The 14,025-nt window shown below is 44.6% G+C and overlaps 1 protein-coding gene across 1 annotated transcript in view; it reads right to left on the reverse strand.

Annotated features, from left to right (window-relative positions):
* LOC309601796 (BDNF/NT-3 growth factors receptor-like) overlaps positions 1-14,025 on the reverse strand; it is a gene marked incomplete at both ends in the record, with an annotated part of 230,630 nt that overhangs the window by 43,444 nt on the left and 173,161 nt on the right. Inside the window, one exon of the mRNA XM_082334926.1 lies at positions 12,028-12,262. Coding sequence (XP_082191052.1) covers positions 12,028-12,262 — 235 coding nt within the window. The remainder of the gene's footprint in view (positions 1-12,027; positions 12,263-14,025) is intronic.

A 14,025-nucleotide genomic window follows, 5' to 3' on the forward strand; every position in this document is an offset into this window, starting at 1 on the left:
TGAAAGAAGAACTGTGCCTAGTGGGCCAGATGCTCTTTGCCTTTTCAGTACTCTAATACTAATGTTATTTCACTGTCTTCAAAGCTGCTACTCTGGATTCGCTGAGAGAATCTACATCTTTTGCTCTCTTTAAATAGTAAATGAACAACAACAAACGTGGTACAAGATATGCAGGAGATATAAAGAAAAAACAGGTCACTGGACTTTATGCTGAACCATATCGTCTTGGGTTCTTCTGCCCCATCTATGCCAGAAGTGGAAGAAATTAATTTGTGACTTCTAAACCTTCCCATCCCTTTTGGGCGAGTTGGGCCTAAAGGAAGATGGAAACCTCACTAATAGCCCCAGGCCTCTGACATATCCTTGCATGGTACGTACAAGTGGAGGCAAGGACTCCTTATTTCCTCCACTGTTCTTTGCACTATTACATAAAGGCAAATAAGTTAGCTAAATCTAAATCAGAAACAGAGTCTCTATGCCATACTGGACAGACATAAAGAAGTGGAAGGGTGAAATTGTGGTCCTAATGAAGTTGATGGCAAAGCTCTTGCTTACCCTGCTGAGATCACAGTTTCATCCAAAATCTTGGTTCAAGCCTGTGTCTGGCTGACCAGGCTGGATATTTAAAGTATATCCCTGTTTTTCCAAGTACTGGGGTGAGCTGATCTTCCTTTTTTTTTTTGAGCTTTTTGCTTATGATAAAGAAACACAGAAAAGTATTTTAAGACCAAATATTGAGCAAGCTCTTTCAAACTGGAATTGTAAGCCTAAAAAGGGTCTGAAATAGTATCTTTGCGTGCAAGAACAAATATTAGCAAAGCTTCAATGTCAATACTTTAAGCCACTGAACAGTGCAGATGAATCACGTTATTTGTATGTCCAAAGGAAAGATGGGAAACCCTAACTTTTGAGAGACAGGAGTCTAAACAACAAATATCAGACATCAACAAAGTAAGTAAAAGACCCTACTGAACCTGAAACCTATATTCCCAGCCGAAAGGTTATTTCTCTCCCACTCTTCCCTGAAGCATCTCTTAACAACTGAGCTGATTCAATGTAGAATGTCATTAACAATCTAACAGTGAACAAGGACTGGGGATCATCCTTATCTTAAAGAAGCAAACTACAAATAATCATCTTGGGCAAATCTAACATCGCGACAGGGAGGCAGCATCTCAGAAAACTGATTCCAGTGTATTAATAAACATAACTACCAAACCATTTAGAATCATAGTATCGTCTAGGTTGGAAAAGACCTTCAAGATCATCGAGTCCAACCGTATAACCTAGCACTGCCAAGTCCACCACTAAACCATGTCCCTAAGCACCACAGTCTACCCATCTTTTAAATACCTCCAGGGATGGGGACTCAACCACTTCCCTGGGCAGCCTGTTCCAATGCCTGACCACCCTTTCGGTGAAGAAGTTTTTCCTAATATCCAATCTAAACCTCCCCTGGCGCAACTTGAGGCTGTTTCCTCTTGTCTTATCACTTGTTGTTTGGGAGAAGGGACCGACCCCCACCTCACTACAACCTCCTTTCAGGTAGTTGTAGAGAGCCATAAGGTCTCCCCTGAGCCTCCTCTTCTCCAGGCTAAACAACCCCAGGTCCCTCAGCCGCTCCTAGTATGACTTGTGCTCTAGACCTTTCACCAGCTTCGTTGCCCTTCTTTGGACACGCTCCAGCACCTCAATGTCCTTCTTGTAGTGAGGGGCCCAAAAATGAACACAGTATTCGAGGTGCGGCCTCACCAGGGCCGCGTACAGGGGCACTATCACTTCCCTGGTCCTGCTGGCCACACTATTCCTGATACAAGCCAGGATGCCATTGGCCCTCTTGACCACCTGAGCACACTGCTGGCTCATGTTCAGGCGGCTGTCGACCAACACCCCCAGGTCCTTTTCCGCCAGGCAGCTCTCCAGCCACTCTTCCCCAAGCCTGTAGCGTTGCATGGGGTTGTTGTGACCCAAGTGCAGGACCCGGCACTTAGCCTCGTTGAACCTCATACAGTTGGCCCCGGCCCATTGATCCAGCCTGTCCAGATCCCTCTGTAGGGCCTTCCTACCCTCCAGCAGATCAACGCTCCCGGCCAACTTGGTGTCGTCTGCAAACTTACTGAGGGTGCACTCGATCCCCTCGTCCAGATCACTGATAAAGATATGAAACGGAAATGGCCCCAATACTGAGCCCTGGGGAACACCACTTGTGACCGGCCGCCAACTGGATTTGACTCCATTCACCACCACTCTTTGGGCCCGGCCATCCAGCCAGCTTTTTACCCAGCGAACAGTACGCCCATCCAGGCCATGAGCAGACAGTTTCTCCAGGAGAATGCTGTGGGAAATGGTGTCAAAGGCTTTACTAAAGTCCAGGTAAATGACATCCACAGCCTTTCCCTCATGCACTAAGCGGGTCGCCTTGTCATAGAAGGAGATCAGGTTAGTCAAGCAGGACCTGCCTTTCATAAAGCCATGCTGACTGGGCCTGACCACCTGATTGTCCCGTACGTGCCACGTGATGGCACTCCGGAGGATCTGCTCCATAACCTTCCCCAGCACCGAAGTCAGGCTGACAGGCCTGTAGTTCCCCAGATCCTCCTTCCGACACTTCTTGTAGATGGGAGTCACATTTGCTAACCTGCAGTCAACTGGGACCTCCCTGGTTAGCCAGGGCTGCTGATAAACGATGGAAAGTGCCTTGGTGAGCACTTCTGCCACCAGCTCCCTCAGTACCCTTGGGTGCATCCCATCCGGTTCCATAAACTTGTGCATGTCTAAGTGGTGTAGCAGGTCGCTAACCATTTCCCCTTGGATTATGGGGGCTTCATTCTGCTCCCCGTCCCTGTCTTCCAGCTCAGGGGGCTGGGTATCCAGCAAGCAATTGGTCTGACTATTAAAGACTGAGGCAAAGAAGGCATTAAGTACCTCAGCCTTTTCCTCATCCTTTTGTCACTGTTTCCCCCCACATTCAATAAAGGACGGAGATTCTTCATGGCTCTCCTTTTGTTGCTAATGCATTTGTTGAAACATTTTTTGTTGTCTTTTACAGCAGTAGCCAGTTTAAGTTACAGTTGGGCTTTGGGCCTTCTAATCCTCTCCCTGCATAACTTCACGACATCCTTGTAGTCCTCCTGAGTTGCCTGCCCCTTCTTCCAAAGGTCATAAACTCTCCTTTTATTCCTGAGTTCCAGCCAAAGCTCTCTGTTCAGCCAGGCTGGTCTTCTTCCCCGCCAACTCGTCTTTCGGCACATGGGGACAGCCTGCTCCTGCGCCTGTAAGATTTCCTTCTTGAAGAACATCCAGCCTTCCTGGACTCCTTTGCCCTTCAGGGCTGCCTCCCAAGGGACTCTCTCAACCAGGCCCCTGAACAGGCCAAAGTCTGCCCTCCAGAGGTTCAAGGTAGCCGTTCTGCTGACCCCCCTCCTTACTTCTCCGAGAATCGAAAACTCTATCATTTCATGATCACTATGCCCAAGACGGCCTCCAACCATCACATCACCCACCAGGCCTTCTCTGTTCAGAAAACAACAGGTCCAACGGGGTGCCTTCCCTAGTTGGCTCCCTCACCAGCTGTGTCAGGGAGTTATCTTCCACACGCTCCAGGAACCTCCGAGACTGTTTCCTCTCCGCTGTATTGTATTTCCAGCAGGCATCTGGTAAGTTGAAGTCCTCCACGAGAACAAGGCGTAGCGATCGTGAGACTTCCCCCAGCTGCTTATAGAATACTTCGTCCGCCTCTTCATCCTGGTTGGGTGGTCTATAACAGACTCCCACCAGGATATCTGCCTTGTTGGCCTTCCCCCTGATTCTTACCCATAAACACTCGACCCTATCGTCACCACTGTTAAATTCTAGACAGTCAAAACACTCCCTAACACACAGGGCTACCCCACCGCCTCTATTTCCTTGCCTATCCCTTCTGAAGGGTTTATAGCTGTCCATTGCAGCACTCCAGTTGTGCAAGTCATCCCACCACGTTTCTGTGATGGCAACTATATCATAGTTTTCCTGCTGCACAACGGCTTCCAGCTCCTCCTGTTTGTTGCCCATGCTGTGTGCATTGGCGTAGATGCACTTCAGTTGGGCTATTGCTCCTGCCACCTTGTTGGAAAATTGCTTCCATGTATGTGATTAAGCCTGAACAGTTAAAAAGGCTTATCCTGCTACAAACAATCAGGTATGGTAGGTCAGAACCATCCCAGTGTCATTGCTGACAGTTTCATTACTTCGGTCTGCCATGGACATAATTCTCCAGGCAGCCATCTGATAAGTCATAACAGCCTTGACTGTTTCATGACCAGCTGCTGACTAGCCCACATATGGCCCTAGCAGGGCAGGCCAAAATCTCACAGGCTTGACTCTAACTTCCAGCTTTTATCAGTGTGAAAGATGGTGGCAAGGCAGGCTGTGGCTCTGTTACTCTTCTTGTGCCAGCCAAAAGCCAGCTGGAGTGTGAGGGGCTGGAGAAATGGTCCTTCTTGGTTTTCTCACTGTGCAGAACAAACAACAGCCCAAATTTAAGTTTCATATCTATGCATCATACTGCAAGCTACTCCATCAGCTTGGATGAAGCCATGCTACTTTACACTTTCATTCATCCCTTTGGGCACTTGTCTGCCTCTTTCTCTCTTCATCCAGACTTTTGTCTTTTACTAACACCTTTCTTCACTTTCCTTTCCTGCCTTAGTCTGGATTCGCTGAGAGAATCTACATCTTTTGCTCTCTTTAAATAGTAAATGAACAACAACAAACGTGGTACAAGATATGCAGATAACAGACCTGGCTTTATGAAGGGCTCCTTTAGGGGATCCTTGGGAGTTTTCCATAGTCAAAAACCTCCCTTGCAGATATTATGACTTCTGGAATGCTCTAGGCTTGTGCATAAAGGGACATGTGGATGTGTGCATAGATAAAAAACATAGATAAGTTTGTGAGAAAAATGACAGTTAGTTAGAAGTTGCTGCTCCAGAATAAAATTGAAGCAAACAAATATGCAGGTTTTGACTCTTAGATTAAAAGTAACGACAAAGAGGCCTGATGAAATATTTGACTAGCTAAAACCTGCATGCAGACATTTCAATTGAAATTACCCATATTACATGTTCCTTGCTCTGTAGAGGAGTTAAATGTGAAATAAAAAGTTTACCAGCAAGAAGAACATGCATTTTAGGCGAAAGGCATTTATGTCAGTGTGACTGACCTTTTGGCACCTAGCAACCCTGAAAATTTAATACTGTAAAGCTGACTAACATACCTATTAAATTGCCCTTGAGGTTACACATTACTTAAATTATTCTTTTTAGGAAGGAAAATAATCTGTCACTGTAGCATATTTTCTTTGCATCTAAACAATACAATGAGAACATAGTTTTGTCTTCTTGTGAAGCTGCAGCAAATAAGGAAAGCGAAAACATTGATTTTAATGTGAAAAGAAAAGGAAAACACCTTGGAGCCTTGATTACCCAAGTGAAAGGTGATGTCAGAGTGGTGTGGCTCCATCACAATTTTCAAACAGATCTCTCCACCTTGCTTTGCAATGGTTGCAGGTGAACATAGTCTTATAGGCTGCTTATTGAGTTTAAACCTCTATTCCCAGCCAGTTTCTCCTGCCAGAGATCTCCAAGGAGCCTCCTCCCTTCTTTAATTCAGAGACTGTTGGAAGGGGAGTAGAGGCATTTGGCTGCTGGGTGTAGGGAAGATCTCTAGCTCTCTGGAACAACTGTCATTCTGGTTCCCTTGACTTCCTGGGAACGTGCTTGTTGGATGGGAACTGAGCTTCTTGGACAGTTTCAGAATGTTTTTCTCACCTCATCTATCAAGGAGTGACATAACACAGGCTTAAATAAGCACTGGTGGGTGCAAATCAGTTAAATACATTAATGATACCTATCAGAAGACATGAAATTATTTATCCTCTAAACACCCAAGCCTGGCAAATCTCAGTTTTCCGAGTCACAAACTTAACATCTACAATGTAGTTTTTGGCTCAGTGTGTTGCACATTAGGCACTGGGATAGAAGGACATGCATTGTTTGAGCTGTGAAGAGCACTGTGTTTCAGCAAGATAGACTTGGGTGTAATGTTGCTTGAGGCAATCTTATTCTTGTGTTTTTTTCACCACCAACAATGGAATATTAACTCCATAACACTTGTTTGGCAACTGAGTGTGGCAGTGAATATTGAGATGATGGCACTAAGGCTAACACCAATGGCTGTGTTCTCAGGAGCTGGCAGGGATGGGGATATGAGACGAGGGGTCGGTTGGAAGGTAGAGGGAGGCAAGAAATGCTATTGCTCCACACAGCCAAACTGCTGGGGAAGCATAGTAGCACCATGCCTTCAGCTTTCCCACATTAAAAGTATCAACAGCTGCAAAATGAAGAGTATTGCTTTAATAAGCTCACTCTGAATGAATTTGCAGAAGAGTCTGAAATTACTTTGAACAGGTCCACCACCTGAAGAGAGACTAGACAGGTTTGTCTTTGGGCAGCTTATTCAGCTAGCTTTGAATTTTTTTTCCTTTGTGTTTTATTTATGCCTTTTAATTCAACGCCCTGTTTCAGCATGCAGCATTTAAGAGACCAATAATATAAAATAATGTTGGTACAATTGCATTACTTTTATTAGTCTGGGCTGTCTTATTCAGTCTTAATAATATGCAATTGCAGTCTTAATTATTGCAGTCTTAATATGCAATTGCATAAACATTATTTAATATCACAGTTGCCTACAGTTGTTGAATTTAGGAATGTCAAAGAGCATTCAAAATAAAGCTTGTAGCATCTCAGTCAAAGTGTGCCAAGCCATGACTGATGAGTTGTCTTCTAGAGGAAGTGGAAGATAGGCAGGGATTCAAGAGTTGAGCTAAAAAGGAGATGTATATTCTGTTAAGAAACTTGGATCTTAGCTTGATAACAAGAAAGTTTGAGTCTCTGTTCCTGCTGAAGTATGAAACTTGCCTTTTAATCATGCAGAAAAAAATAATTTCTTGGAATCTACAGCAAATACGTGAGTCTCATGGGGAAAGAAGTGTTGTGTAAGTACTTTTTGAGAACAAGGTATTTAACTAGTGAAAAAATACATCCATCCCAAAAAGAAAAAGAGAGAAGATTCAGTATGGGCTCAAAATTCAACAGAGCTGATGCTGACTGGTGATATGCACTCACTGTCCTGCTTTTGACTGATGGTGCGCCATTACCGTGTCTCTGCACAGACTGGTCTTTGCTTCTCTGGGAACGAGAACTTGAAGCAAGAAGAGCCAATGCTAGTGCAAGATCTATTGATAAATCTTCCTAGTAATCAACATCCTTTTTCATGGAAGAAGTCATAGTTATTAAGGCATCAGCACAAATGTAATCCCTATAAGCAATCCTCTTTACCTGAGCTGCCTTGTAACACTTGACTAAGCAAATATATCCCTGGATTAACTACACGGCTCCAACCATAAAGCTAAAATTGACTGGTTTTGACAATTATTACTTCTATTGCCTCCTAGCATGGCTAAGCCATTAGTGGTAACTTCAGGGATAATTCAAGTGATCTGTGATGCACAAAAATGCATGGCGAGGGGGATGTGGGATATGGTAGCCTCCAAGAAATCTTTTTATAGTTCAGAGAGTAAATGCACATACAGTAGACTGCTTATATCGTCAGCACATTAGGTGGAGGGAGAAGACGATGGATACAGTGATTGTGACCACCTAAACTAAAGTCCGGGAATACGTGCTAGCAATGCCATGCTAAGTGCAAACCAGAACCATATGTTCTTCCTGATTCTGTATTTGAAAGCCTTTCCTTTATATTTTTTTTTGCCTGAGACTGCTTAGGTGAGTGTGGTGGATTGACCCTGCAGCTTGCTGTCTCCCACATAGCTGCTATGAGTTCCTATTCAATATCCTGTTTTACCGTCCTAGAAATGTGTAATGGACACTTTTCCATGCCATTGCTGCATGCATGGTAGAAGCAAATAATGACAAAAGAGCCTCCTCCTGTGAAGCAGAGAACAGCAAAGATGAAAGACTTAGAGGAGTGCCTCTAATTGCAAAGCCAAGAAAATTCACCCATTTGCTGTAAAGGAAGGGATTTGACCCTCATACTAAAGCTGTATTAGTATAAAAAGACTGCATTGTTTCCAAGAAAATATGTATTTGTCTGCTTGCTTTTTGGTGCCATTAGCTTGACATTCAGAAAGTTTGGAGACCTAAGAACAATCTCTAGAAAAACTGAACAAGTTTTTTTCATGTGTTTGCACTCTATTTCTACTGCACACAAACTCACATGCACTTAAAAAATGTGTCTTGTGTGCCATCTGAGGGACCAACAGTTTGCTAGGCTCTGCACTTCATTGGAAAAATCTTCACCAAAAACTTAATCCTGGTAGCTTTCCTAGTAGAATCAGTCTTTTGAGGATTTGGGTGATCAGTAAGGACAAAACCAGCCTTGGTATTAGTATTCCATTTGATAAATTGCAGAGATCTAGGCTTCACTTACATTTGTCAACAGTGACTTTCCAGTGAAGTACGAGGCATTTGAAAAAATACTTCTAATGTTTCAAGCCAGTGGAGGAAGTACTTTTTCAAACAGTGAGAAGATTTCCCTCATGCACCGTTAAACCAATTGGGGAGAAAAGAAAGCAGGATAGGGGTGGGAGTATGCTTGAGCCTCTAAAGCTATGGTTGAAATAGCCACGTGCCAAATTATTTACGTTTTATTCCTGTAAGCCATGCTATGTAATGATAAAGCGCTTTCGTTATGATACTGTGAACCATAAAACTGTAAGAGAATCTAAAAGTTTCTTTTCTTTAAACCTGCCCTTTCTTGGCCTGTCCTGGTTCTTATCTTGTTCCTTAATTGTGTGTGTGTGTGGTATATCCTCCCCATCTTTTCTCCTGCCCTCCGTGAAGCATCCACAAGATCTACTGTTGGTCCCCATCCTCTCTCCCTCTGCATCCCCCGACTGTCCTGCAAACAGATGCCATCTATGCACAGGTGATACTCAGATCCCCATCTTGCCTCTGCACTGTCCTCTTCTGTTCAACCTAAAACCTGTCTGGGGCTCCAAAGGAGTGGCTGTCGACTCAGAGTAAACACAGCTTTTTGTCTTCCCCAAAGTCCTCTCTGCTGCCCCCTTTGATTGCTGTGAACGCTGCTGTCACCCTGCCTGTCACTTTTGCCTGCGGGACAAACACAGGTGTCATCTGAGGATGCCATTCTAGGAGATGTGAATGATACCCCAAAATCCCTGGTTAACATGGATGGAGAATGATCTGAAAATTGATATTTGTGGTCTCTGTCAGCTCTTCAATGGGCAGATTAGGCAAAATGTCATTGTTTAATGGTGATGCTGATTTTCTTTGAATTCTGAATGTAAACTGGAAGATATAACATAGAATTAGCTAGCAGGGGTCAAATCACAAGAGTTCCAATGTTATCTGCTCTGATCTCAGTGTTAGATCAAAGGCCCCTGCAGCTCACATAAGTGGAACTATGCTAAGCAGGCTGGTTATTTTTACCCATTCATAAGGTTTTATCTCCATGGTGCTTTCATTAAAAAAAACAAAGCACAAACTGAGAAAAAACCAAAAATTGTCACTAAATTACTGATCAAAATAAACCTCTCCTTCTAGAAGGTCACTAGACTCGGGTGTTGATGGGGCCTCATAAGGCAGAGAAATGTTCCCCTGGGCTGGATGAGCCCCTGTGAAATGACCCCAGATCTCACGGTGGGGTGGGAAGAGTGTTTTCCACTGCTCTTCTGAGTGTCTGCCTTGTACCTACTGTGACTGTGCAAATTGTCCTCTGGATTTTGGCTCTCAGCCATTTTGTCCTTCAGGAATCATACATCTTCCCATGTTAGGATGAGCCCATCTCCTCCATGTCTGTTGTCATGTTATAATGCCACCTCAAATGGAAGGCGGATGTTTGCCAGCTTTGTGGGAAAAGGAATTATTGCGGTGTGATCAGAGTAGGGCATAAGGTAATCATAGAATCATAGAATCATAGAATCATAGAATGTCCTGAGTTGGAAGGGACCCACAAGGATCATCGAGTCCAACTCCTGTCCCTGCATAGGACAACCCCAAAATTCACACCATACATCTGAGGGCATTGTCCAAATGCTTCTTGAATATTGTCAGGCCTGGCGCCGTGACTACCTCCCGGGGGAGCCTGTTCCAATGCTCCACCACCCTCTGGGTGAAGAACCTTTTCCTAATATCCAACCTAAACCTCCCCTGGCATATCTTCCTGCCGTTCCCTCGGGTTCTGTCATTGGTCGCCAGGGAGAAGAGATCAGTACCTGCCCCTCCTCCTTCCCTTGTGAGGAAGCTGTAGACCACGATGAGGTCTCCCCTCTGTCTCCTCTTCGCCAGGCTGAACAGACCAAGTGACTTCAGCCGCTCCTCGTATGGCTTCCCCTCTACTAAAAAAGTTAACGCATGCATTTCATAGCTTATTTCTGAGAATGGTAGGAGTTCATCAAATTTGGAGATCTTTCCCAGTGACACAGTATGCTAGACCCTGATGTATTTAGTCTAGGTGATCTCTAGTACAAAAATTTATATCACATTCCTACTCTTAATGGCCAGATGTATAAAATTCCTGAGGTAAGATCAGCGAGGGACATAAAGAGAGCTCTTGACTAGTGGGATGGAGGACAAATTCGTCAAAAAAAGAAAAAAAAGAATTGTCTGAGGGAAGGAAAATGTTCTGAGTTACAGGAGAATCTTTGTTTCTAACTCTAGGTCCTTCTTCAGTTATCAGCAATGATGATGATTCGGCAAGTCCCCTCCATCACATCTCAAATGGCAGTAACACTCCATCTTCTTCTGAGGGGGGTCCTGATGCAGTCATCATTGGGAGTGAGAGAGCGGCTGGGTGGGTGTCTGGCAGCCAGCCAAGGTCAACCCACCACAAAAGGCGATCACTTTTCAGGCATTGTAGAAACACTGGTGCCAAGGGGACACTGTTCTTTTATAGACACAGCAGCCCGATTAAGGTGGCTAAGGAATAGGCCTTCATTTTATCTATAAGGAGTTCACTGGTAACAAGTAATGTGCGAGGCAGGTACAGAGAATGTGTTTAAAGATTCTGAGTAGCTTATGTTACAGGATACAGCTCTAGCATTTATAAACTAACAGCTTGGCCATGGATTGCCTCCCCCATGCTACAAAAACCTGATAACTGCCACTCTTACTCCAGTTCCACCCATGAAGTTAACACACATGGTATTGAACAGCAAATGCTGTAAACTGCATGACTTGCCACATAGTACAAAGCCAGCATTAACAACAATAATCACTGTACACGGTTCTGTCTATCCCAGAGATCCTAGAAGCACTTTGCAAACTTCACAGATCATTTTACGACAACTGAGCTCAGGGAAAATGGCCAGGGCCAGAATATGAACAACCGCCATGGGCTATCCTTACCCACCACTGAGTTACAACCCTCACCAGAGTGACACAAAACAAATGTTCAGCCATAAACAGTAAGACTAAAGAACTGGCTTAAAGCAGGAAATGCTTGCTGTCAGCAAGTAAAATAACTGTTCCATCCAGTGCTGCTGACCATTATATCTATTTAAGTAAACTGAAACATTATACGATAACCAAAAGTTACAATTTCCATTTGTCTTACAAATGTATAAGAACATATGAGAGTTGGGCCAAATTTGATTACCTTCTCTTCCTTTTTATCTGCTGCTTCTTCACTACAGCCCAGCAAACATGCCAAACTTCTGCCCAGAGTAAAAAACTGTTGTATGATTTATTATTAGAAAATAAAGCCAACATATGTAAACAACAGGACATGCCAATCTTATTCTGATTAACTCTCTCCAAATTTACCAAAACTAATACCAAAACTGAGTAATTACCATGGGTATTTACTCAGAACCAGCTTCTCCATATGCCAGCCCCTAAATCATCTCACAGAGACTGTCCAGTGTAAAAGTAGAATCAGTCACATGAATGCAGTAAGATGACTGAACAAGACCACAGTTATTACTGATTATAGCAGTTCACTTACCCTATAGTAGTCTGTGCTGTACACATCTCTAGACATCCCAAAATCCCCAATCTTCACCAGCAGGTTCGCACCAACCAGGCAATTCCGCGTAGCAAGATCCCGATGCACGAAGTGCTGTGATGCCAAGTAAACCATACCAGCTGCAATCTGCTGGGCAATGTGAAGCATCTGGGATTGAGTCAGTTCAGCAGGACGGTTGCCTTCTGCCATCAGTACTGCATCTGGTCCATGTGCCCTGCACCAAAATACAAGCCAATGAAGTAATAGGCCACTTGTAAGATAGAGAAGTGAAAGGCGTTAGTGGGCCCTAAACCACAAAATTGTCTCACTCAAATATAATGACAAAAAGGGCTATAAATTCACTGGTGAAATAGGGGAGAATTTGCCTTCTGAATTTTTTTCCTTTACTGTTTTCTTTCATGGTGAGAAAGACAGGTAATTTGAAGTGTGTCACGCAATGGGTAACATATTGCTTAGGGAAATAAGGCAGATGGTTTATAACAATATATCTCAGTCCTAAACCACCACCTTTCTCCTGTTCTGTTCCAGTAACTAACTTCCTTCTCAGGTGCCATATGAGAAACAAGTGCAGCAATTTTAGATTTATACTTCTAATTTCCCATCCATATGCACAGCACGACACTGTTTTTGCTGATTTCACCACTGAGGGTGAGTTCTCAACAATGGGAAGAGTTGGAACAACTAAAAAAGTCCAACTCCAGTCTAGTTGGAACTAGACTCCAACTAGACTCCAACTAGTCTAGTTGGAACAACTAAAAAACTTCAGAAATAGGAGTTTTTCAAGATCCAGCAATCCTTAAAAGACATACTCATTAACTGACTCATGAGAAACTCCTACACACTCTAGGGCAAAGAAAGCCCTTCTGCATTTAGAAGGCCCAACAAAGCACTATAACATGTGTGCCTCACCTATCTTAACAGTGTCACATCAGTGACATTGATGTGTCACAACAGTGTCACATACATATGTGACATCCTGGTACCTTGAGGATGCAGGTATCAACATTGGGGTACTGAGGAAGCTGGAGGAAGTGCTCACCAAGCCACTTTCAAACGTTATCAGCAGTCCTGGCCAACCGGGGAGGTCCCAGTTGACTGGAGGTTACAAAATGTGACGCCCATCTACAAGAAGGGACGGAAGGAGGATCTTGGGAACTACAGGCCTGTCAGCCTGACTTTGGTGCTGGAGAAGGTTATGGAGCAGATCATCCTGAGTGCCATCACGTGGCACGTACGGGACAATCAGGTGGTCAGGCCCAGTCAGCATGGCTTTATGAAAGGCAGGTCCTGCTTGACTAACCTGATCTCCTTCTATGACAAGGCGACCCGCTTAGTGGATGAGGGAAAGGCTGTGGATGTCATTTACCTGGACTTTAGTAAAGCCTTTGACACCATTTCCCACAGCATTCTCCTGGAGAAACTGTCTGCTCATGGCCTGGATGGGCGTACTGTTCGCTGGGTAAAAAGCTGGCTGGATGGCCGGGCCCAAAGAGTGGTGGTGAATGGAGTCAAATCCAGTTGGCGGCCGGTCACAAGTGGTGTTCCCCAGGGCTCAGTATTGGGGCCATTTCCGTTTCATATCTTTATCAGTGATCTGGACGAGGGGATCGAGTGCACCCTCAGTAAGTTTGCAGACGACACCAAGTTGGCCGGGAGCGTTGATCTGCTGGAGGGCAGGAAGGCCCTACAGAGGGATCTGGACAGGCTGGATCAATGGGCCGGGGCCAACTGTATGAGGTTCAACGAGGCTAAGTGCCGGGTCCTGCACTTGGGTCACAACAACCCCATGCAACGCTACAGGCTTGGGGAAGAGTGGCTGGAGAGCTGCCTGGCGGAAAAGGACCTGGGGGTGTTGGTCGACAGCCAGCTGAACATGAGCCAGCAGTGTGCCCAGGTGGCCAAGAAGGCCAATAGCATCCTGGCATGTATCAGGAATAGCGTGGCCAGCAGGACTAGGGAAGTGGATATTCGGAAAAA

The sequence above is a fragment of the Platalea leucorodia genome, assembly GCF_965183815.1.
Source record: "Platalea leucorodia genome assembly, chromosome: W".
Classification (NCBI taxonomy): domain Eukaryota; kingdom Metazoa; phylum Chordata; class Aves; order Pelecaniformes; family Threskiornithidae; genus Platalea; species Platalea leucorodia.